The 24,988-nt window shown below is 38.3% G+C and overlaps 1 protein-coding gene across 3 annotated transcripts in view; it reads right to left on the bottom strand.

Annotated features, from left to right (window-relative positions):
- SYTL3 (synaptotagmin like 3) overlaps positions 1-24,988 on the bottom strand; it is a 33,423-nt gene that overhangs the window by 3,719 nt on the left and 4,716 nt on the right. For all 3 annotated transcript variants that reach the window (XM_071434531.1, XM_071434522.1, XM_071434535.1), the window contains 11 exons: positions 24,147-24,362; positions 20,061-20,125; positions 17,434-17,485; positions 15,949-16,021; positions 14,995-15,067; positions 11,543-11,667; positions 7,910-8,053; positions 5,013-5,191; positions 2,760-2,862; positions 440-607; positions 126-222 (listed from right to left, as the gene is read on the bottom strand). In XM_071434531.1, coding sequence (XP_071290632.1) covers positions 126-222; positions 440-607; positions 2,760-2,862; positions 5,013-5,191; positions 7,910-8,053; positions 11,543-11,667; positions 14,995-15,067; positions 15,949-16,021; positions 17,434-17,485; positions 20,061-20,125; positions 24,147-24,362 — 1,295 coding nt within the window. The remainder of the gene's footprint in view (positions 1-125; positions 223-439; positions 608-2,759; positions 2,863-5,012; positions 5,192-7,909; positions 8,054-11,542; positions 11,668-14,994; positions 15,068-15,948; positions 16,022-17,433; positions 17,486-20,060; positions 20,126-24,146; positions 24,363-24,988) is intronic.

Consider the following 24,988-nt stretch of genomic DNA (forward strand, 5'->3'; position numbering starts at 1 on the left):
ATCATTTATGTTGGAAAAGACCTCTAAGATCATTAGAGGATCTGTTAATTAGGATCTTGAGCAACTAAATCATTAGGATCATAGAGCAACTGTTAAGCAGTTGTGCATGCCAAAATATTTTATACCTTCAGACTGGAGGTTCTGATACTGGGCTGGTACCGACAGCCTTGCAGACACGAGGAGTTCAGCACTGTACTGGATAAGATCTTCAGGCTTCTCGAGCTGAAGAAAGGGACACACAGAAGTCTGCATTACTGCAATCATTCTCACAGCTTATTCTCACATCTTTCTCACAGCTTAGTTGTGTTTCCAACACATCTTGCTAATGGGCTGGATTGACAGCACCTTCCCCTCAATGATCTCATAGGGGTGATCTTTCTCACAGCTTTCACCACATCTTGCTCTTAAGGTATAATTAAGCACAAGAACTTGAGATCACCTTGGGTTTGAGTGGGTACCAGTCAAACTGCATCGAGTCCTCTTCAAAATTCCATGCTGCCAGGGGAATCACCACTTCCCCCAAAAACACCCTGTATTTGAGAGCTCCTGCATGCCACACAGAGATCTGAAGCTGCCGACTTCTCAGCTGGGAGTGTTCAATCTTGTACTAGAAAGACAAACAGCATGTACAGAGCAATGCACAGGATGAATGCAGCCCAAGCTCATGACCTGCTCCCAGGAAACCCAGCCACAGCATGACTGAAGGCCTCTGGATGCAGATAGAGCCATGTTGTCTGACTGTGCTGTGCAATCTGAAAAAAACCCAACTACCTATATATTATACATGCTGAATAATGCTCATTCAAATAGGAAACAACATTCCAGGAATACCTTGACCTGCCTTGTTAAAGTTTTGGATTATAAATTCAAATAACTCTTGACCATTTTTGCTGGGGTTTGGTCTTTTGGGTTTTTTGTTTTGGTTTTTTTGTTTCCTTTTTTGGTTTGGGAGGGGTCTTGGGAGTTGTGGGTTTTGGGTTTGTTTGGGTTTTTGGGTTTCTTGTTTGTGTGCCTCATTTATATACATATATATGTTTATACATGTATATATTTCTGTTTATACTCCCAGCAGAATGTGGATGGTTCTTAAATTCCCATTCTGGTCAGTGGACATCTACTTAAAGCAGTCAGCAGGGGCAAGGAAGTAATTCATCTGATGACTAATGAAAGCCTTGATCCACTCTCCAAACATAGTTAGAGCCCTTTGAGACATTGCTGGGTATCTAATACACCCCCTGAGACTGCCAAACCCAGCCCACAGGTGACCTGCATGGAAAGCTGGAGGCAATGGCACAGGCAAGGAAATCAGTACCCATATTTAAGCTGCTGAATCACAAGCTGGGTGTGGGCTCTGTGGCTCATCACCCTGAGTCACCCTGGGCTCCAGGGACTCCCAAGAGCTCTCACACAGCCCTCACACATGCAGCTACCTCCAAATGCAGGTGCCTTAACCTGCAGCTGAATCCCACCCAGTTGGATGTCAGTGTCATGATGGAGCTCACCTGCAGCAGTGCTATGCACTTTTGACCATTTCTGCTACTTTGGATAAACTAATAATTAAACTATTTTTAAATATTTCTAAGTGAACACCTTTAAAGTTTATGCAGCCAGCTCAGGCATGGCTCTCACTCTGCTTAATCACTTCTGCATGACTGGCCTTGAAAAACTACTATAAAATTAGGACCAGTGATTTCAACTTCTGGCCATTTTTTCTGCCAGTTTAAACACTACAGACAGGGCTTTGGGCTGTATAAGGATCACATACATTACAAAAATCCTTTTATGTTATTATCAAACTTCAACTATTGTCTTTACAAACATTTTGCTTGTTTCACTCACTATTGATTCTTGATGTTTACTCACCCCAAGAGTTGGGGGTAACACTAAAACTTTTGTGTAGTTCAAGAAGCAACACAAGTTTGCCTCTCCACCAACTTTGCCTCATATCTCTTCCAAGACAATATACTGAAGAACTCATCATCTTATGTTCCTACTGCAGCTTGCCAAAGCACACACACACACCAAAATGGTTTACAGTGACCTGAATACAGAAGTGGAGCTGGGAAAGCTGGGAACAACCAAACTAAGGCAGGCTCTCCTGGCTGACAGCACTCAGCTTTGTATTTAATGAGGTGTCTGGGAAGTAAGAATAATGATTCCTGTTTCCTATACACAATCCTAACAAGGATGCAAGAAGCAATACTGAAAGGCATTAAGGAGTTGAAATCATAACTACTCTTCTCTACTGGGATAATTAATGTTTGAAATTAGACAGTACAAAGAAAGAGCCTGGCATCAGCTGCAGAGGGAAAAGGAAGGAGACATTGTTGAGAGATGGTGGATTTCAGCTGGGACACAGATAAATGTGAATGGAGAGACACGTCCAGGGGCACTGACCAAAGGGGTATCACTTGAAAAGGATATTTGTGTAAAATTCCAACTGTTCTCCAATACACTCAGTTTCTGAATGTACAAGAAAAAGCATCTATGGAAGACACTTTGCTTTTGCCACGTGGTAAATCAGACCAATACTGGTATTCACTAAAAGTACTTTCTTGGACAAAGGCAGACTTCTCTAATGGTTTGCAATTTACTGTTGCAGCTCCAAAAGCAACTCTCTCTTATTTAGACTGAAAATCCATAATTTTTAAACTTATTATTTTCAATGGTTCCTAAATTTGTCCCATCAGGTCAGTTCAGAACATGCAGGATTGTACCATGGAAATGCACACTTAGCAGCATGGGATTGCAAACTGTACCTTCAAAGTCTCATCAAACTCTGGATCCACCGTGTTCTTTTTGACAGCTGTCTTCCTCTTACTCCAAGGAGACTTATCAGGAAGTAAATAAACCTTCACATACCTTGGAGATAAAGATACATGGAAAGTGATCAGAAGGAGCAGGGAGGATCAAATGAAAAAAACCAATTAGATGAGAGGAGATTTTTCTTAATTCTTAAGCAACTTTATTGACTTTGGAAGTTCCCAAGCAATAAAATGGCAAAATATTATTTATGTATTTTCTCAATATCCTTGTGGATATTCAGCTATCTTTGTGCACCATTCAGCTAATGTGTTTCAATTCCATTGTAGTTGGGGAGGGATTAAGATCTGAATAGGAATCCTCTTGTCATTCTCTTGGCCTCTGATAAAGCAGCCCCCTAAAGAAGTCACCTTGTCAGCTTTATGATAAAAATAAACAGCATATTATGTGCTCAAAGGAAAAATGTAAACTCAATCAACTTTAGAATCACTGCTACTTGTACCCCAACATTCATGAAGAAAATCTCATCTTCACATCAGGTAAGCAATACAGAATAACTCAGAGGTCTTACAAATGCTAATTATTCTAACAGCCACTAGAACAAAAATGGGAGATTGTCTCAAGGGCTCAGAATTGCCCTGACATTGATTCAAGAAAAACCAGCCAAAAAAAATTTCTGGAAGCTGAGTTGGACCAATATCAAGCACCAATGATTCATACCCAAAGTTTCTCAAGTGTAGGTCAAGCAAACACTAATACTTAAATATTTCCCTTAATATCAGTTCACTGGCCTGTACTTGTGTTATGGCTTCAAAACTAAAGAATTTCAGCAATAGAGAGTGCTTCTAGCCTGTCAGGGAAAGGAGCAGCTGTTTACACAATACAAAACATTTTTAACTGTACTTAAACATATTTCAGATATTATGATTTAAATTAATTTTAAAAGAGCCTCTTGATTAACTTACTGGGCAAATAAAATCAGCTGTATCTCATATTATCAATGCAGAACTTACACATATTCCCTATTTTTTCCAAATTGATCCATAGGTAAAGCTAGTTTTTAAAATATACAGGTACTAGAAGATTTAGCCTCTTGTTCTATGAGCCCAGATCATTTTAATTAGAACATAGCCAGCCAGACTTCAAACCAGCAAATAAGCTAAATAATTAATCAGGTTTTAACATCAGTTAAAAGCCTGCTTTTCAGCAAGCATGTCAAATAAGTGTGCTGTACTTTTTCATCTGGCTTGGAAACCAACAGAGATATATAAATATATACCCACAGAGAACATTACTGCACAGCACTTCCCTCATTGCCTTTCAGGCTTCCTGCAACTGTTTGCCTGGCTTAATTACCAGGGGACTTAGAGGACCTTGACCCACTTCTGAAGTGCTCCAAACAGCCCTTCTCCACAGGCTGCTCTTCCAGCAAGGCACTGCTCATCACCAAGCTTGTCTTTATGAATATTCTCTGGAAGATCTGCACAAAATCTATTGTCCTTCTAGGTGAAGGTGACTGCAAGTCCACAATTCCAATGTGGGCCCTCAAATGATCAAACATGGTGAGACAGCAGGGGCAAGAACAGGTAGTCAGGGATTCTACCTGGTCATTTTCTGTTAGTGGTTACTGCATGGTCAGAGAGAACTCTTTAGTGATAAACAGAGAAATCACCAAGGCTTAATTATCCCACCAAGATTTTCTATGGCATGTTTTATGCACAGAAATATCTACTTCTTCCTCTTAAAATGGTGCATAATTATTAAACAGCTTTAGATTTTAAAAATATGTTGTAGCAGCCGAAATGTTTCCAGAAGATGGAAGAAATGTTATCAGAGAAGATGGAAGCACCCAAGCAGTATAGCAATCACCCAGTGACCCACAATGGGTCAGCAGATGAATTAGAAACAGGACATCTCACGTTTCAGCCACAACTTCAGAATTAAAAACTGAACAGCTATTCCTGAGGCCAAAAGGTACTCACCAGCAACACACAACCACAGCTGCCTGCTCACAGGCAGGGAAAGAGAATTCCTAGCAGAAAATGGTCACAACGGAATGGGAACAGGTATGAAACCTCTTTGTCTTGCAGTGTGCATCTGTACAAAGGGTTGGTGTGTATGTTGGATGCTCTGAAGGTGCCAGTATTGCATACAATCATACATAAATCCATTTCACTCAGAACATGCATCAATATTGTAAAAACCAGAATGTTTTCCTTATGTTCCTTCTTCTCTACAAAAATACTTACGGGTTACACTTTTTTCTCTTCTCCTCTCCATAAGCCAGGCTCTTGCATCCCTTGATGCAGATTTCCAAGATGCAAGCTCTGAAGTTGTACTTTAAGGCAAACTCTATTTCTCCTGTGATGTTAGCCTTGCCAAAATTTCCAGACTCAGTGCAAGTGCTGCTAAGACTATACAAACTCCCCTAAGAAAAGACAAACGTTTGGTAAAAGCAGCTTCAGATCAAACAGGACAAAACATTTATTGCCCTCAGTAGTATCTTTACAGATATCACTGGAAAGCTACTGCAATTCATGAAATTTAGGGTAATCTTTATAAAACATTCCATTGCTTCCACAACATCCCTGAAAATCACAACTGTAATTACAATTCTACTGCTTTGCCCTCTTCTCTTCAGTAAACTTTCTAGGCTGAGAAAATGCTTTAAGTAACTTCTGGATCTAGAAACTGTTTCCGAATAAAACTGCTATGTTGCTTCCCATGAGAAAAATGGGCTAAGTATTTGAAAGAGATTAAAAATACCCTCTGAAATCTAAAAACATTAAAAAACCACATTGAATTAGACGTTTTTAATACATAGCTCATAGTAGGGTACACTATCAAGACCTTTGGTTCTACCATGTATTAAAGGAAATACCAAAGTGGCCTGTACTTCCAATAAAAATGGTCCACAAGATGTCCCAATTCCATATTAAAATTATGTATTCTGTATTGCAGACCATTCAGGAGAGATTAGAACATTCTTCCAGCTGTTGTATGTAGGTGCATAAAGATGTTCCCTAGCTCAGCTCAGCCACTTTGTTCTCCTTTCATTTACTTCCACCTTTGGGACAAAGGTTTGGATGCTTTACATGTGTGAATGGACCATACATAAAGAGCACTTGTGTCTAGCATTGACAGAAGGCAGGACACTGCAAAGCAGGAAGAGATCAATTTTTTGTATGGCCCAGCCCAGACAAGTAACTCTATTGCCTTCACCGTAACAAATTATCAACTCAGAACAGTTTGATCTCCATTCATGTATAATGATATTCTTTAAGGTGAGCCCTAGAAACTTTTTACACAGCATTTGTCACGAAGGCACCACTGTTGTAATCAGTTTCTCAGCAACACTGCCCTAGATTGCAAAGATATCTGTGTTAGATCACTACTCCCCCTGAAAATAAACACCAACCCACACAGGACTGGTTGGCCAAGGAGTTCTGCATTGCACAACCCAGCAGCTACAAGTGCAAAGCACTGTTTGCAAGATCATATCTCTCTGCTGTGGAGATGCTTTTCTTCCTTTGTACAGCATGAAAATACTCATTTCACACCAAGGGATTTATTAGATTAAAGAGGCTATCTTGCTCTCTCTTTTCAGCTCTAAGCAACACACACTGTCAAAAGAAGGGTCAGAGTGCTTACTGAGGAAGTCAAAAGACTGTTTTGACCTGATGCTTGTCACAAATAATGTTGCTCCCTTCACAAGAAGTGTATCAGTGTAATCAGTCTAACTTGCAGCTTTGTTCAGCTCTGCACTTTCATTCCCGAACATATTTTTATTCACCAGACCAGAAAATGTTTATTTTCCACCAAAATCTATTATGGCAATGGAATGCAAACAGTTTTGTCCTAAGCTCATATGTCCCAAAACAATATCTGAGAAAGCCTCTCATATGTATTCCACAGAACACCCTATTTATTCAGGAAGGCTGGATAGGTGTTATGATTAATGATGTTTGGACTGAATATCACTATATGTCTCCCACCTGATCAGGCATCCCACACATTCTATGTGGAAGTCATCACTTTAGGTTCAGCAAGCAGGGATTTAGCAATGACTTAACATATTGTACTTCTGCTGGCATGGCTGGGAGCAATGCCATCTGATGTTCTGGAAGATACATTTTTTATGGAGTGTCCTTCAACATCCAACAATTACCCATAAAGAGAAAGTTAATGGATTTTGACCTCCACCTTTATAAGACAGCAGAAAATATTTCAGTTTTAAGACTGAGCTTTCTGTAGCCCAGCTCAAATGGTTGTCATTAGAATCACAAATGTAACACAAAACTGATTTCCATTTGTCAGCTTAACACCTCAGACTCCCCAGTGTAATGAACTACAAGAGAGCACCCAGGTCCCTGTGTGTGTTTCTGCTTCTCTGTCAAGTGAGCAGCCTGGTTTAACTGTGAGTCCCTAAGCCATTTGAGTTCCCTTCTTTACAAGATCAGTCAGGAATTCTTTGGATACTTCACCTTGCTTAACCTCATCACTAATAGATAGAAATTAGCTTCCACAGTTAATCACAGAGGCTTGAAAGCACTGTGCTGAATTCATTTATAACCAGCTTCCTTCTCTCTCATTTGCAGTATTCAAAATGCCATCCAAGAGAGGATGATTCAATGTCATCCCCTAAGCCTATGAACTGCTCCCCTGGCTTCCATCACTGTCAGTTTCCTCTTCATTCACTGGCATTCTGACATTTGAATTTCCACTGACATTTCCAATACCACAGTTCCTGCAGACTGACAAAACCCTTCTGGTAAATGAAGCTTGAAGAGAAAAAGCCAGATACTAGGTGAGAAAGTACCACATTCATAATCCCAATCCTAATAATCAAATGGGAAGAATATTAGCTGCATTTGCAAAATTCAGAAGAAGCTATTCTATCAATTATTCATTATCAGTGGATGATATATCCATCAATTATCCATTATTAATTTGCCTCATGCTTCAAAAGATTCACAGTGTTACCATGAGGACTGTGCCAAAGGCATCAGTCTTTCATCAGATACAAACTCAAGTGCAATTCTTCCTTCATTTTGTGATATAATCCAAAATACACCAACATTCTGCACAAGCTTTTCTATCAGTTCCCTTTAAACACCTCTTCTGTTGGGTTTCACCTTTAACTTACATGTTTTTTGCCATCACAGAAAACTGTATCACTCGTGGGACTGGTTGTTAGGTCGTCTTCTTCCTTGCAACTTCTTTTGCTCTGAGTTTCACTGTCATTTCGGGCCCCAGTGATGAGCTGTTGCAGACTGGGTGTACTTTTCATCTGTAAGAAATTCAGAAAGTATTTTTTTTTTCAATTTAAGAGAAATGTCCTGATTCAAGAATGTTATCAGAAGAAAACTCAGTAAATATCTACAACTGACTCTGATTAAGGTCATGCAAGTGGCAGACCTTCAAAGATAATGTAGCAACTTAATTTAAATGTTGATTTATAACTCTCTCAACCCAGTTAGTGGTACACTCATTATATTAATAATTTTTAAAAATCAACATACCACCAGCTAATCTAAGGGTCACAACCACAGCAATTACTAACAGCAGTCTACTAATAACACATCAAAAGTAGCAATATATTAATAAAAGTCCTTATTAGGCCTTAACAAAACAGTAATTTTGGAAGAAAATATAATCTTGCCTCCAGAAAATTAAAAACTGTGTTTTGCAATATGCATGACACATGCCCATATTTACTTATGCAAGAATAAACATAAGTTGAAAGAGATTTGAAAATAGAAACAGACTGATAAGTTCCTTTCTCTTTGTTTATAGAAAAAGTTTAAATTTCCAAGGTGTTCTTGACTTTGCTTTGACTAAGTCCATTCACCTTTCCAATTTTCCCATGAAAACCCTGATAATTTCTGAGTTATATATCTATATATATCAATCAAAACTCCTTGAGATTTATCTTCAGCCACCTCTGTTGCCAAGAACAACAGCTAATCGAATAAGTGCTGAAATACAAATACATAGGGCTGGAAATATGCTCAAAATATTGGTGTTTGTGGCACACCACTTCCTGGGGATAATACAATCTATGAAAAGTATGTTGACATCTCAGTGGATAGGAAAAAAGCAAAGTAAGAAATTTTACATGGTTAGGATCTAAGAAAATAACTTGTTTTAAAAAGGTGTGTAACAGATTACCTGAAATACTAAAAAGAATATAGTGTGACTGAATCAATAGCAAGGATTAGGAGTTATTTGCACAAAGGAAACAGGAAAGGTGAAAGAATCCCTCCTACGCAGCAGCAGACAGCACTAGAGAATGAGGACAAGAGGTGAGATAATTCAGTGAGATTACTTCTGCAAAAAATAGGTTGTGCAAACTCTTAACCAGTCTGCTATTACTATAGCACACAGAAATTGTGATGTCTATTAAGTGCCCTGCCTTAAGAACAGATGCAAGAACTAAGTTACCTTGTGAGAGAGAAACAGACAAAAAATGCATTCAGAATACAGTCTCAAAAAAACCCCCAAGTAAACCCAAAATAGTATTTCCTAGCAGAGAAAGTGTCTTCTGCTTTATAAAACCTGAAACACAAGTGATTTTCACTTGCTAACCAAAACATGCTGAATACACTGAATTTTAGCTTCTACTTGGATCAGAAAGACTTTGCTATTGTGCAGTACAGAACATAAGAGGCTGACAAGGCAACACAGCTACCAGTGCTAACCTCAGTAGCAGGGCACACGAGCCCAGCCCAGCTCTCATGTCTGGTGCTGTTGCCACAGGAGAGGTAACCCACAGCTACCAATGCACCACAAACAGCTCCTGAACGTGGCACATGCCTGCTTGCTCCCCCAGTGAGGCAGGGATAGCTACACTTCCCTTAGTAAACTTAAGCATTCTAAAGATGAGAGGCCCTCAAAATCCAGATTCTACACTGGCTGGTACTTCTTGCCATTGGATTTGGTTTTTTCACTAATACTGAATTTAAGTACAATCTATTTCAATTTTAATCCAAAGGAATCAAGCTCTGCACACATCACAAATTTAGAAAACAAACTTAAGAAACAGATAGCGTCCTTGAGGCTTAAATAGTGCCCCAGTTTTAAATACTGCAAATTCAAACTTGTGGTTATTACTTGTGAAGTTACTACTTCACAGTCCTTAGAGAAAAAAACAGTTTAACAGTTTCTAAGGGGGAAAGCCACTCTTCTGATTGATGTTCTGAAAACAAAAGTTCTTTCTGGGGTGGAAATCATAACAAATAAGATTTCAACATGATATTTTCTTATAAATATAATTAGTTGTTTGGCAAGTGTAATTTAAAACAGGTTCTGTCCCATAACTTAAGGCATAGTTCCAGTAAGGATGTAAACAGCTACCCTTTCTAAAGGAAAACAAAGCTGAAGGACATTCACAATAAAAAAAAAAAATCAACATTACTTCTCACAAACCTAAAATTTTAGCTTAAATACAGTCCAGAGATCAAATGACTCAGAAATACCACTCTGGCACAGAAACATTGAAACTTTTTTTTCAAAACCTGCAATGCAAAGTGTGGACCTAAATTCTAAATTTTTAAATGGGCAATTTAAAATATAATTTGGATTCTCCTACTAATTAATTTCTTAAGCCAAAGAATGCATATCCATCTTTCAAATGTGGCAGATTGATTGTGATCAGCATGCAGTGAAGCATAGTCTGAATTCACATTGCCTCCAACTGTGATGTTTTTCAATGCATTAGAGGGGCAGTGCTCTGCCTGTGGAATAAAGCTAATACCAAAGTGTGGCTTGCCACAATGAAAGCAGCACTCAGGTAACCAATAATTGTTGCCAATTCTATTGATAATTTAATTGCATACACAAATACCAGAACTAATTTCACAGAGTTCTCAGACGTTGGGCCAATTCAAACTGCCCAGTCCATGCAATTTGACATCCTGTCTCTTCCACTTATCAGCACCTAACACTTCTGAAGCAAACGAAAAAGTGCACAAGAGCTGTGAACAATGTGTGCCACAAGATCTGGCCCAAAACAAGGGCTTTTCTCAGCATCTAATCCAGGCACTTAGCAAACCACACTGACCTCACTCAGACTAACAAGGCAATTCAGTAAGTGACCATAATGTGGAAAACTGAGTATGGACAAAGTTCAGTCACTTGAGAGCTGAAAGTGTACAAAACAAAATCTTCAGTGTAACGCTAAAACAGAAATGTGAGATCATCTTCAGCCCTGCACAATTCATAGGAAAACATTTGACTGGATTTTTCTCAAACTTCTCAAGAAAACACTGAAAGCTAGAGACTGTAACCAAAGCAAACGGAAAAGGGAGGTTGCATAGCAACTAACAGCAATACTTTCTCCCTGACAAGTTAAAAAATGCTCAGAAAACATCAGGATGGGTCTGGGATGGTCATAGCTTGTTTGTTCAGCACCAAAAGGGGCAGGAAGAAGACAAGACAGAGCACCTCCCTTCAGTCTAACAGTCACATAGAGCAAGTACCAATTCAACCTCAAGAGAATCTGTGAGCACCTGAGAGCAAAATGTCCCATTCTCAGCATCCTTCCCTCCCTTGTTAAAAATCCCAGCTAACATTTCAACTCTGGGCTGACATCAGTTGTACAGAATCTGTGAAAAACCTTGTGAAGAATCAGAGTTCTGACCACAGTCAGTGAACATCAGCTATGTCCTGTTCATAAAAATAAAAGAAAAATTCCACTGTGCACATGATTGCTCTCACAAATGTATTTCACTCTGAGACAGCTCTTGCAGTTAGAGACTGTGTATAATAATATGGATACCCTGCTTGTAACGTTGATTGCAGTGTCAGACTGGCTCCTTCTTTGCTCTCTTCTTTCCACATTCTTCCCATAATCTGTGGTTAGGACACATCTGTCAGCCATATCATTCTGGGACTTTGATATTTCTGAAGATAGAATAAAGAGAAAAGTCACTATAACAAACTCTGCAAGCAATCCTATAGATTTATAGGCTAATTCTGTAGCTTTCAAACTGTCATCCTGTATCTTTAGCATTGATCTCCTAAGAGTAAGAAACAGCTGGGAAGACAAGTGGTTGTCATATTGTATATAATTATATTTTGCCTGCCTAAATCTTTCATGTTGTTTCAACTGGAAATTATACTCCTTGCTGCCTATCATTATAGCTGCTGCAAGGAATGGTGAGCCATCAAATACAGTTTCCTCTCAGAAGCAGCTACTATAGCTCCCATGTGTAGTTTGATTTGTAAAGCAGTTTGGGTTGGTTCAGGATAAAAGCAAAATCATTACAACAATATAAAGTAACATAACAATGAGAACTAGAAAGAAGATCATACTGGAAAATATTTAGAAATGTATCCCAAAATATGGATGAAAGGAAAGATGTTACATACTCTGGTCCCAAACCGCATATAATTTTAAGAACCTGAATAGCCTGCATTGACTTCAATAACATTATTCATATGGATAAGCTTATGTCCATATTTAAGCATCTCATTGAATTAGCACTTCAGTTACATTTAGTTTATTGGCAAATAAATCTACAGGATGATTGAACATCTGATGCCCCACTTTTCCCTTTTATTCCTTAGTGTACACTCAGAATTTTGCTTAAAGGGAAGGGCAGCACTCATCCATGACTTCTGAATATGAGCAGGCTTAACTGCAGATACTTTGTTGTCAGCCCCAGATAGACTCTCTGAAGAATTAAAAATTTATAAGTAGCACATGAAATAGCTATCATATGTTTAATTCATACAGAAGAAATAAACACTTCTCTCACAACATGAACCTCTGTGGAGGAACCTCAGACAGCAGACAATGCAACATTATGGTATTCAAAAACAATGGCACTCAAGTGTGATTTTTAAAGACACTCTGGATTAGTTTTGTTCTTAGCAGCAATCAGTCCTCAGATGTTTACTGTACTCTGTGTACACCATTAAGGCACCATGTGACCCATTCAAAGGCAGGCTCAATTAAGCCATCTCTGTAAACAAAACCAGGTTTTTAACATACACAATGAAATCAGAGATCATAAAAGGGACTGGAATTGAGAGTTCTAATGGAATAGATACAATCTCAGGAGTTTGACCAGCAGTAGAGGCAGAAACACCTGCCTTGCCTCACAGTCTCTTACAGTCAGTGAACAGGTTATTGTGTGAGAAAACACAAATGTTCAGTTTTCATATCTATTCCTCTTTTGGCTTCTCTACCCAAATATCATTAAGACTGACACTCTCTCTAGTGCCAAGGGCAATTTTTCACTGCAAATAAAACTACAACCAGTAATTCATTTTCCATTCACCAAAAGGCCACCATTGGATTACAATCTCCTCTTGCTGCCAAGCCCCCTGGAACAGGAGGCAGCAGCACAAAGGAGCAGATGTACAATGGCAGCTTTGTGCTGCACGCGCCCATCCCTCGTTCCCGCTGCGCTCAGACACGCACGCACACTGCCTCCAGTGAGAGAGTCAGAGGCACAACGAGCTTCTCCAGGTCTATTTACTGCAGCACACAAGAGCTGCCTGGATTAAATACCTCTGCAAACCAGGACACCTTTATCTAGATAAGATACAGAGTACTAACTTTAGACAGTCGTGATCAAAAACATTTATCAGCACAGTACCAGGTTTCATTGAGAAGCCATATTGTCTGAAAATTCTGCTTTCTTAAGCCAAGAAACCCAAGTCTTTCCCTCTGTAACACTTCCTACACTTTTTTATTACTGATTTCAATGATTGCAACAGCCTGTTATTTTCTCCCAAATTAAACTGCTCCACATTAACTGAGGATGAGAGCACCTGAGTGGGGTTTCACCTGTAGCTGAACTGCGCTAACAACTTGCTTCCATCTCCCTCTGGAATGCCTGCTCTGCTCTTCTCCATCCCTGATATGGCTCCTGATCACATGGACCGGCACTGTCTGTTGTACATGTTCCAACATATATCTTACCTTGGTCTCATTTAACTCACTAAAACAGCAGGAAAAGTACCTATGTGTTAATGTTCTGCCCTTTAAAAGAGCTAAACCAGTTTCCAGAGGGTTCCAGATGTTAATTATACCAGCATAAGGCTCGAAACAGAGAGAAAAGAGAGATGTGAATGGAGTAGAACCTTCCTTTTGGTAGCAGGGAAATAATAAATTAGTTTGCTGCAGTCCTGACAGTTTTTACCAGTAACTCTGGGATATGGCCAGGCTTCAAACTAACAGAAAGCTGAATAAATTACTTTGCATCCAGTTCTGTGCTGCCACTACTACTGTTTCCAGGATCTTACACCACTGTATGCTTCTCTTTAGGAGCAAATCACCATGTCTCTGCATAGCTTTAATGTGTTCTCACAGACACAACATTAAATTTGCATAGTTCAAGGAGAATAGGTCTTTAGGATGGGTGGAAGAGGCTAAAGGAAAGACCAAACAAGAACTAAAAGAAGAGCTGGGAGAAAGGCAGAAAGGCACTGAAGCCAGATTTGTTCAGGTCTAATCTCACATGTGGGGTTGTGTAAGTTGAAGCTAGTAAGAAAATACTACGGTTTGTTCAAATCCATGCAAATTTGCAAGCCCCTGTAATCTTCTTAAGGCTCAGAAGTTGTTTTCCTCTGGTCACTGATGCCTTTAATTTGTTTTTCACAAAGGCTGACTGTCCTCAGTGTAGTTAGCCTTAGAGGTGCACACATAGTCTGCATCCCTAGGAACAGCAGGCAGTGTAAGAGAATGAAAGGAACCAAAAGCATGAGAAGGGAACAGGAGTTGTCAGGATTGGAAAGCACTTAGAAATGTGCACTGAAAAATTGCACACAACTAGACTGAGAAACAGGTAGGAAGTCCTCATGAATACTGCCAGTGAATGAAAATATTAAACTCCTGTTAAATGACAGACTCTTTAACCAGGTCAGCTGGGGTTCAGCCAGATAACATGTAGATCAGAAATTGGTTATTACTCTAACATGAATTAAATATACTGGATCTGAACACCTGGTAAATGAAAAGAAAAATTACACAGTCTTTTCACATCTTTACAAGAAAGGTGCTCTGGTTTGATAGAATCAGTTTATTTAACAACTGGCAGAATACTTAAGGAAAATTAGATTTCCTGTATTATTTTTCAGGTTGGCACAACCTTGGCATTAATAGTTTCAGCCATTACTTGATAGCCTTTTTTATAACAACTTCTTGCCCAACACTGTGGCCAAAAAATCAAAACATTTTGACTACAATATCCTGGAATGACAACAGTGAAAGCTACTTACTTTTTATATGTGTTGTGAGAGACAAAAACAAGTTTTCCACAGATTTATTAAACCTTTTAGACTCTCCAAGTTCCTGCAAATGGGAGATGCAAAGAGTAAGAAAACACAGAATATTTGTAATTTTAAAGTTCCCATGATTACATATCTACAGACCTCATGACGAGGGTAAAGCTGCAGCCCTTTGCTCCCTTCTGTAGACAAATACATCTGAGGACATACATTGATGTATGGAAAGTAATCTTTTCAGTTCCATGGTCTTTCACATGTAACTGGAACTCCTCGCAGAAAGATCACATTGTAAGTTCATAAATACAGGTAATTACATCAATGATTTGTGGTAAGGTATTTAATACTTTTATCTACTACAGAACAAAGAGTTTTCATCAAACTCTAGGTAAGTACATAAGAATGTTTACAGAAATGCAATGAGCTTCAAAATCAGGGCAGGGCCTGAGGATCCAGTCCAAAATTAAACAAAACAGTAATTTAGTGCAATTTCTGTGAGTTTCAAGCCATGTTCTACTATTCTGCCCACTAGAAACTGGAATGCAAAGGCAGCCATCAAATTCACTGTTTCTCACTCAGTAAGGAAAGTGACACGTGACCATTGAATGTCACAGGAACACAGGGTCCTTGAGGTTTGAGTGGAACTCAGATCTCAGTCCAGTCTTCCTGTGATGAGGCACCAAAACCAGATGCAACATTCTAACCTCAAGCAGAGTGGTTAACCACTTCCCTCAAAAACTGAAAAATAATTGAAAATGGCCCTCTTAGCCTCTAAGCTTTCTCTCCCAGTACCCATGCAGCATAAAAATAATGACTAAGTAGCAAAAGGCTGCATTTATATTGCAGAGGGATGTTACAGCAGTTATTTACCACATTTCTATGGCTGACCTTTTCATATGAATGACACCCTAAGGAATGCACTTATCTGTATATTTTGCAGATACATACATTACCCATCACATTGGATCCTGCTGGTGATTCTGTGAAAGGAGGTGGAGTTGGAGGTACGACAGAAATTTTACTAGAAATTTAAGAGATAAATAGTGCAATAATTAATATATGATGCCAACAGATGAATAAATAAACCATGTCCATGCACCATATCTTCATTACCCGTGTTTCCTGCACTCTATAAAGGTCTGGGTAAACATCCTATGTCTGTAAGAGCTGCAGCACAGGTTTATTGCCTGTTCTTAGAAATTAGGACTACCTTTCTACCTTCTCAATCTTGGGGTGCTCCAGGTAAAATTATTACATTAGAACTATCAGGAAGACCAAATTTAGGATAAGCTCCCTAGACTTCTATATGGCTGGGAGTATCACAATCTGTGTCCTGAATTCTAAAACACAATTGCTGTAAAATGCACCCCATGTCTTGCTCAGAGATGTTTTCAAAAGGCAGTCATCTTTATTTACAATACTAAAAGGATCCTTCCTTGCCTGGGTTCAGAGCTGTTAAGGACCCTTTAAACATCCCTGCCATTCCATCTGTGGTAAATAGTCCTGGTCTGTGAAAAAAAAAAATCTGCCTGATTCTCTTATCACAGCACAATCACAGATCCTAAGGCAGCTGGTGAACCTCCTTCTTCATTCTTTTTTAATTTTTACCACATCCAGGTAAGAGCAAGTCTTGCTTAAGATCTTATCCAGCTGAATAGAAGTTTCTTTCTTAAGCAGCTGTGCCTTGCCAGATAATTATAATAAATTGAGAACATCTCTTCATATCTTATTTTACACAGGGCTTTGGGGGCTTTTTATGGTTGGTTTGGATTTTGGTAGTAGTTGTTGTTGCTGTTTGGTGTTGTAGTTTTTTGGTTTGGTTTATTTTAAGGCAGAGGCCTCCTTTAACAACATAATAAGCAGACTGTTACTTCATAATATATCACTGGTAATAACTTAAGTATGGTCATCTATTGCCCTCCAGTCAAAGTATTTATTCATTATAAACAAGATTTTAATTTTTTTTTAAGTTGGGTAAGTGGAAGTGTCTAACTTCTTGTCTACTATTTATTGTAAAACTATCATATCAGCAATATTTCCCATTGAACAAATAATGATGCTGTTATGACACCCAGAAAATAACTTTCATTTACAATAATTTAAAAGTATTTGGCAAATTTAACAGATAATTGTATAAATAGTTATGCAAAAAATATAAGCAGATAAAACAAAGATAATGCACATCCCTTCATTTCAAGGAAGACACTATTATTCCAAACATGGTACTTACTCTCTGTTGTATGTGAGACCTATTCTGTGGATTGCTGACAGCTAAAAGTGAAAATTTTTCTATGCTTTTATCATTTGAACTCCAAAAGTATTGATTCTTCTTCATAATAAAGGAATACAAACTACTGGTTGGTTTATAACAAAATATATCACCCATACAAATTCGCAGTGTCCCAGGACTGTTTGTCCTTTTACGAGTCTTACCTCAGATTCTGGTAAGATTCCAAGAGCTTTGCACCAACTGTTTCACGTCTGCCTACGAAGGAGGGAAAAAAACCCAGATAATTTAGTAGCAACATCAGTTACTTATGCCTGTATAACACTTTTTAAAATCAGTGCCTTTCAGGAACTGGCCTGTGCTTACACAAGTCAGGAATGAAGTCAATTCCCAGCTAATGTATCAGCACATGGGCCAAGCAACACACAAGTCTCTCCTGCATCTCACACCATACCATGATTCCACCCTCCCCTGTTGCAGGTGACACACAGATGAACTCTTCACAAATGCTAAGGACAATCACACAGAGATGCCAACATGGCCATTCCTAGGTTGCTAAGGGCTGTCAGCCTCCCAGGGTCTAGGAGGCAGGTGGTGCATGAGCCCACTGCACCAAAGCACACTTCAGCCACAAAACTCAAACGCTAAGGGAAGCATGAAAATGTCCACAAGAACAGGCACATGGCCAACTCTTGCACCTCGTGAATTTTTTTTTCACTCTTCCTACCAGAGACCTGAGCAGTGACGAAAATGCTTGACTAGCTCAAAAACATGAGTGAGAGCCTTTGCTAAGAGCATCCCTGCAGGGAAACAGCAACCATGGCACATCCCTGAGCTGAGCAGCCACAGGATGTGAAGACACCAAGGAGCAAAAGCTCCATCAAGCATCAACAATGAAGACTCATAAAACTGTAATTTGTTCCTGGGGGAAATCACAAATATAACAAATGGTGAACTGAAATTATCTGGAGTGACTTTAAGCACTAGCAATTCCTGATACAGTAAGCAACATGTGATCCATGTTTTACTGAGATTAATTATAAGATTACTTACATGAAAGTAATTGACCTTAGCAGTGGTAGAAACAATAACAGCTCAAGGATGTTAAAATTTTCAATCAGAACTCCAGAATTTTCTCTTATTGAAAAATAACATTTGCTATCTTAGATTTTAAATTGATTGGTCATGAAAAGTAATCTACCACTTTAATGAAAATATTAATCTCATTCTTTAGGTAGAAGATACAAAAACATTATTAAAAAGCATAACAATGCATTTACATATTTTTTTTTTTTTACTACACAACATGAGAAAACTTCACTATAAAATTTTTTTTCAGTTCAACTTACCTTCTAGTGATTACTTCAGTTATATTTTCAAACCAAAAGAGGGCACTGTCCCTCCAGGATTGAAGATTGCATAAAGGCTGCTGTGTTTCAAAATTTGTCACTTTTTAAACTCCTTTAAATATATCAGTTGGTCTAATCAAAGGAACTAAACAAAACATATTTCTCCCTGCAGGTTTATCTTCTGTATATCCTTAGATCTTTGTGACGTCAACAGCATTACCATTAGACCAACTAAGCAAAATGCTTCTAGAACCCACAAAGCCTTCATAATTCAAAGTGAGAGCTGATTTATTTTGCTGGAAAAAGAGACTGTCAGTAATTTGCATTATGACGTTCAATAGCCAAGAACAACATTTTCCAATAATAATATATTAATAGAGATTGATAAAACTACCAGCTTCATACTCGTTGAAAAGAATGAGGGGAAATTATCGTCAATGGTTATTGGATGAAATTGTGCTTTAAAAAGACCAGTGAACTAACACTTTAAAATCAAAAATTGTGTTAGCTAGAAGGGACTTCAGTGAAATCTTTCAAATTTTAAATGAATTGTTTTAAGAGGAAAACAAAACTTTAACAGGAAACTAAACTTTAGTTGCTTAATATGCTGCCTGCTGCCTTTCACAAACACCTACCACCCAAAATTTGGCTGATTATGCTCTTCCTTTTATAAAATTCTTCCTATTCAAGCTTCCCAACAGAGATTTAAGGCCTAGCTCTTTCCTTTTTACCAACTACTCTCAAACATAGATGCAGATACTGGAAGCGAAACTGTATCATTTAACTACAGTCAAGTACAAAATTCAGTAGATGCCTACCTGAAGTGGCACTTCAAGGGAAAGAGAAAACAAATGTTCTCCACCTTGCTAGTTATTGTAGGTGAAAACAAACACTAACAGCTCCTTTGCTGGCAAAACATTCTCCATAGAGCATTCCATCCACATCCTCTATCATTTCTTTTAGAATTTTGTACTTTTAATGGCTCTGAAAAGACCCAGCAAAAGGCAATGGCACAGCCAGCTGGCTGAAGGTAACAAAATAGTGTTTAGCTCTCTGCTGATTTATAGCTATACCTGGGGGGGAGGGTTTATTCCATTCTATCTTTTCTTTAAACTTTAGAACTTCCTCAGTGAAAGCAATTGAAGTTTAAACTTTGACAAATGATGAATGCAAGATCATTTTCTTCCTGTACATATAATATTTCTATATTAATTTCACATCATTGTATTTTTTAGAAGTCTTACACGTTCATGAATTCAAATTTAATTCAAATATGGGCAGCAATATTCTTATTTTTATTACTCCAACAAAATAAGTTATACTTTTAAATGCATTCTGCTAATTTGTGTTCATGTTTTATTTACTGCACAGACAGATGGACTGCATGGAAGAAACACTGGATACAGTGTCAGACTACATCCTGTGTTTGACTTAGGTGACAACTACACATTACATAGCAGTTTATGATCTGTTCCAGTGATTACCTTCACCTGGATATTTCTTTGCTCGTTCCTCAAAGAACCATTCACCAGCCTTCACTTTCACATCTCTGGAAAACAATGAAAAGAGATTCGAATCAAAACATTTACAAGTGCATTTCTTTAAGTGTTCAGTTACCACGTAACAATCCAGCATCCTTTATTAATCTTACTGTAAAACTAAGATTTCATGACTACTCAACCTATTGACTGGTTTTGCTATGGGTCTGAAAAAAACACAGAGGGGAGGAATCCTTTGGGGACATTTGTTTTGGTTTTGGAGGGGGTTTTGTTTGATAGCTTCTTTTCCTTTTTGCAGTGTAGGACTGGCCATGGAAAGTGATCCATGCTGCTCTGGCCATTGCTCTGAAGGCAGGAGAGCCCTGGGTGACCCCAGTCTGCACAACCAACTTACAAAGCAGCCCAGGCACTTGTGCTGAGTGGGGAGCTGGCTGCTTACAGCTGCAGCCTTGTCTGAGAACTCAGGAATGTCCATGGTAGAGGACATGGTCCCTAGCAGAATTTGGGATGGCTACCAGGGAGCACTGAGCTCCACAGCCCTGGCAGATCAGAGGCTTCATGGCCCATCTCTCCATTTTCTGGAGACTACCATCAGTTACATCAATGTCTTACAAAGCTACCAGGATCACAGGAACAGAAAAGTAATGATTAGCAAGTACAAGATTATATCAGATTAAACAGCTCTGTCACAATCAGATTTTCAACAAATCTTACTCTTCCTGAAGTCTGCAACTTAAACTCACCCATTATTAAAAAGACAAAAAAAATTGAACTGAGGATAGGATTCTCTGGATCCTTCAGGTTCCAAATTCTCATCTAAATGTCTTACTAATTTTTAGGGCATATATAATATCTCCCTTCCTTGCCAATTTTGTGATGCTTACCATAAGATAGAGTCTCACTGCAAAGATTTCCTCAGTGCAGGCACTGCTAAACTTTTTGTCTACCCAGTTGTTGATTTGCCTTCTATAAAATTAATCACTTTATTACCATTCCCTCAGCCAAAATTGCTTGACACTGGCAATAGCATACCAACCTTAAATTCATGTAGGGCTTACCTTCTTAAGAAAGCAAAATCTCTAAATATGAGAGCTGAAGTGTTAGCCACAAATGGGCAAGGCAACAAAACCTCTGGGTCTGCCCTTTCACAACTCACCTTATTCTGCATCAAAACAAACTATAGGTAGGATGCTTTTGGTTCTGTCACTTGATTTTAAAGCCTCTTAGGTATTTTAATGACATCTTCATAAGTAGCAATGCAGACTAAAAAAAAAAAAGAATAAGCACCCAGGTAGACTGTACAATTAATTTTCATACCTAACCATAGACCTTTGTGCATAACTGAACACAGATGAGTCTGAAAATTAGGTTTAAATAACTGAGACAAGATACTTACTCATTTGGATGGATACCTATTAATTAATAGATGTCTGATATCTCTGTCTTCAAGGGCTTTGCATTGGTAGTGCCTTGACTTCCATTCAACCCCAGGCCCCTCTTTATATTATTCCCATCACTCCCTGGTTATGTTCCAGAGTTTAATCTCCACTTCTGCACAGATCCATGTGATAATTGAATCTACTCACAGAAGTTCCAGACAGGCTTTCCTTGGAGGTGTTCAAGGCCAGGTTGGATGGGGCTCTGATCTTAGCGAAAAGTGTCCTTGCTCTTGGCAGGGTGGGTGGAACCCAGATGATCTTTAAGGTTCTTTCCAACCCAAACCATTTTATGATAATTAGACCACACACTGAAACTGAAAACACCTTTTTTTTTTTTTTTTAATAAAGAGTGTAGTGAGTTAAGATATGACCAAAAGTATGAAAACAAAGCTAATAAAGACCCTTTGTCAGGTAAAATAGACCAAACTCCTCCAAAACAAACATCTTTCTAGACTCCTAGAATATAGGATTCCTTTTAAAAAAAACCAACATGCTATACCAACTCCATTCACATAAATGACATAAAAGAGAGCCTCTTCCAGGTGAAAGATACAAATTTTTTCAGTTCACAAGGTTTTCAAAATTGCTTATTTTGTAAGAAATACAAAATTTGCCTATCCCTACATGCTCTTGCACTGAGGTGTTTAAGCACATTCCTTGCAAACATGACCCCAGTGTCTAGGGGAGAACTTCCATAGTGCTGCTGCTGCTGTTTGGTTCAGGAAAAAATTATTCTAGTGATAAGCAAGACCCAAAATTACAGTTACTTGGGACTTGGAAATTAGCTCTTACCATTTTTAGCCATCCTATTTTCCCCTCACCAGGATAAACAAAAGGGGCTGAGTACCATTTACCACATTGCTGCATTCCCTACCCTTCTTGAGATTTGCAGCTTTGACGTAAAGTTCACTGAAGGCAACGGAAGAAGTCTGAATTTAATTGATTTTACATCATGACTAAAGACCAAATGTACTCTCTCTTCACATAAAGAGAAATTCAATGACAGCTGGCATATCCATCTGTATTAGCAAGATTAAAAAAAAGGTATTTTCCTGAAGGAAAAGTAAAAAGGTCTTTTAATTACTCTAGATAACGTTTTCTTGGTTTTACCATTAAATATCTGGACCAGCTAATTAAATAATTAAGGGTGTGCAGCACTACACAAAGCAGCTTAACAATCAAGGACTCTATAGGTGATTTCCACAGTGGCCACCAAATAACTAGAAACTAATTTAAAGCAAGAGGATGTGGGGAGGGTTGTCTAGACAAGGATATGGAAAGTTAACTTTTGAATTTTCAGTTTAGTGCATATAGCTTAAAACACAGCAAAACACACAAACCAAAATCTAGTAAATATTTTGTATCAAGTATAAATATAGCTGAACTACCTGTTTTGCATATTAGTTGCTAAATAAACTGAAGATTCAGAGAATATCTTGTTTGCAATAGTTTACAACTCTCTTCCAAACTATAAAAAATTACTTCAAACTAGTAAAAATTTGTTTGACTTGAGACCAATACTTTGCCTTGTCTTTCCCTCCATTTTAATCTCATTTTGGCACCTGCAGAGGGAGCGGAGTGGTGGATTAATCTTGTGTTGACATAAAGTAAATTTTCATCCAAATCCTCACCCTTTCTACAGGGATATTTATCATCCTGCAGAGCTTTTGAATAATTTCCCAAACTATCATTCTTCACCTATGTATTATTTTTCATCAAATGGGAAAATATCTCTAAACCATTTTGCTTAGAAAGATTGCAATTAATAGAATGGACTAGGTGGGAATATTTTTATATTAAAAAAAATGTATCAATAAAGTAAAAGAAAGATTGTTTCCTGAATCCTGAAATACAAAAATGTGATGTAGTAAAAAAAAAAAATCAACTAATTCAAAGTAAAAAAAATTTGTATTTCTGGCCATACTTTAATAAATCCTAGTAATGTTATTAATTGGTTTTGCCCTTTAAAATTTTATAAAGCATGACTTCAAATTATTTGTCAATCACGTTTCTCTACTCCAGTGGTAACAAGCAGAAAATAATGATGAGGAAATTGTCAAGAAATTTGCTATACTACATCAAAGCACACCACCTTCAGCAGGTTGTGAGGATGCACTGGTACAATACTGAGTTGGTTAGGTATGAAAATAAATTGTACAGTCTATGTGGGTGCTGATTCTTTTTTTTTTTAATTGTCTGCTTTGCTACTTACGAAGATGTCATTAAAATACCTAAAAGGCTTTAAAATCAAGTGACAGAACCAAAAGCATCCTACCTATAGTTTGTTTTGATGCAGAATAAGGTGAGTTGTGAAAGGGCAGACCCAGAGGTTTTGTTGCCTTGCCCATTTGTGGATATCACTTTAGCTCCTGTATTTAGAGATTTTGCTTTGTTAACAAGGAGCTCTCTCAGTGGCTCAGATTCATGACTGTCTCTATGCTTTGCTATTACCATCTTTGTCACACTCACAATACCCCTGGCCTACCCTGAGGCTCCATTTTGCTAAACACAGGAAGGGAAATATCAGCTATGTGAAGAACAACACAAAATTTCCATCCACTTCATCACTGCCAGGACCTCAGCCAATATTTTTGCTACACCGGTGGCTTTCCAGCAAGGCAGAATTCCTTACCCATGAGCATAACAAATGGTGCATTTCCAAAGGCCGGGGGTCAGGCAGACGCGGCACTCCGAGCACACGCGGTGGCTGCAGCCATTGCACACGGCGCCTCTGTTCACCAGCAGCCCCAGAGACTTCTGACAGCGAGCACAAGACCTCTCCTGGTACTCACACCTCGCATTTTTTGCCCCCTTCCACCGAAGTTGCTGCAGCTGCTGTTTCATTTTCCTAATTCCACAGGTAAAAAGTAAAAAAAAAAAAAAAAAAGAAAAAAATTACAGAGGACAAAAATCTTCATGTAAAGCACAAGTTGATAATACCCTGGTTGTGCAATACCATTTCTAGTGGGAGATATGCCCTCCAGTGTGACCTCTGTTGAGCACTGTTTGAAAAGGTGCACACACAGCATTTCTGCAGTGTGACCAGAACTGTGCATACTAACAGAGAAATAGTTTAGCATAAATGGGGTATGGTTCATTTCAGGCCCACTTTCCACACTGAAATCATTGTATGCAATGATTATGCATTTACCTCCAAAAACTGAGACTAGATGGTGCCCCCTTCCATTTATTTTTTAAAATCATCTTTATCCAAGAATTAAATATTCTACTGGGGAAAAATAAATCATAACAAATGCATCATCTGAAAAAACCAAAACAGCACAGAGCCTAAAATATCAAACCTTTGTCATGAACAAAACATAAAATACAAAACCTTTGTCATGAACTTTGCTTCCATTGCATGTACCAATTATCAAGATCTATGTTTTAATTGATAGTAACATCATCAGCAGTTGAAAAGGATTTTCTAACCAATTCAGACTTTCTATATAGCCCTTCACATAATTACTATTG

This window comes from Agelaius tricolor, unplaced genomic scaffold (genome assembly GCF_023055355.1).
Source record: "Agelaius tricolor isolate 1412-34295 unplaced genomic scaffold, bAgeTri1.0.p SCAF_1, whole genome shotgun sequence".
Taxonomy (NCBI): Eukaryota; Metazoa; Chordata; class Aves; order Passeriformes; family Icteridae; genus Agelaius; species Agelaius tricolor.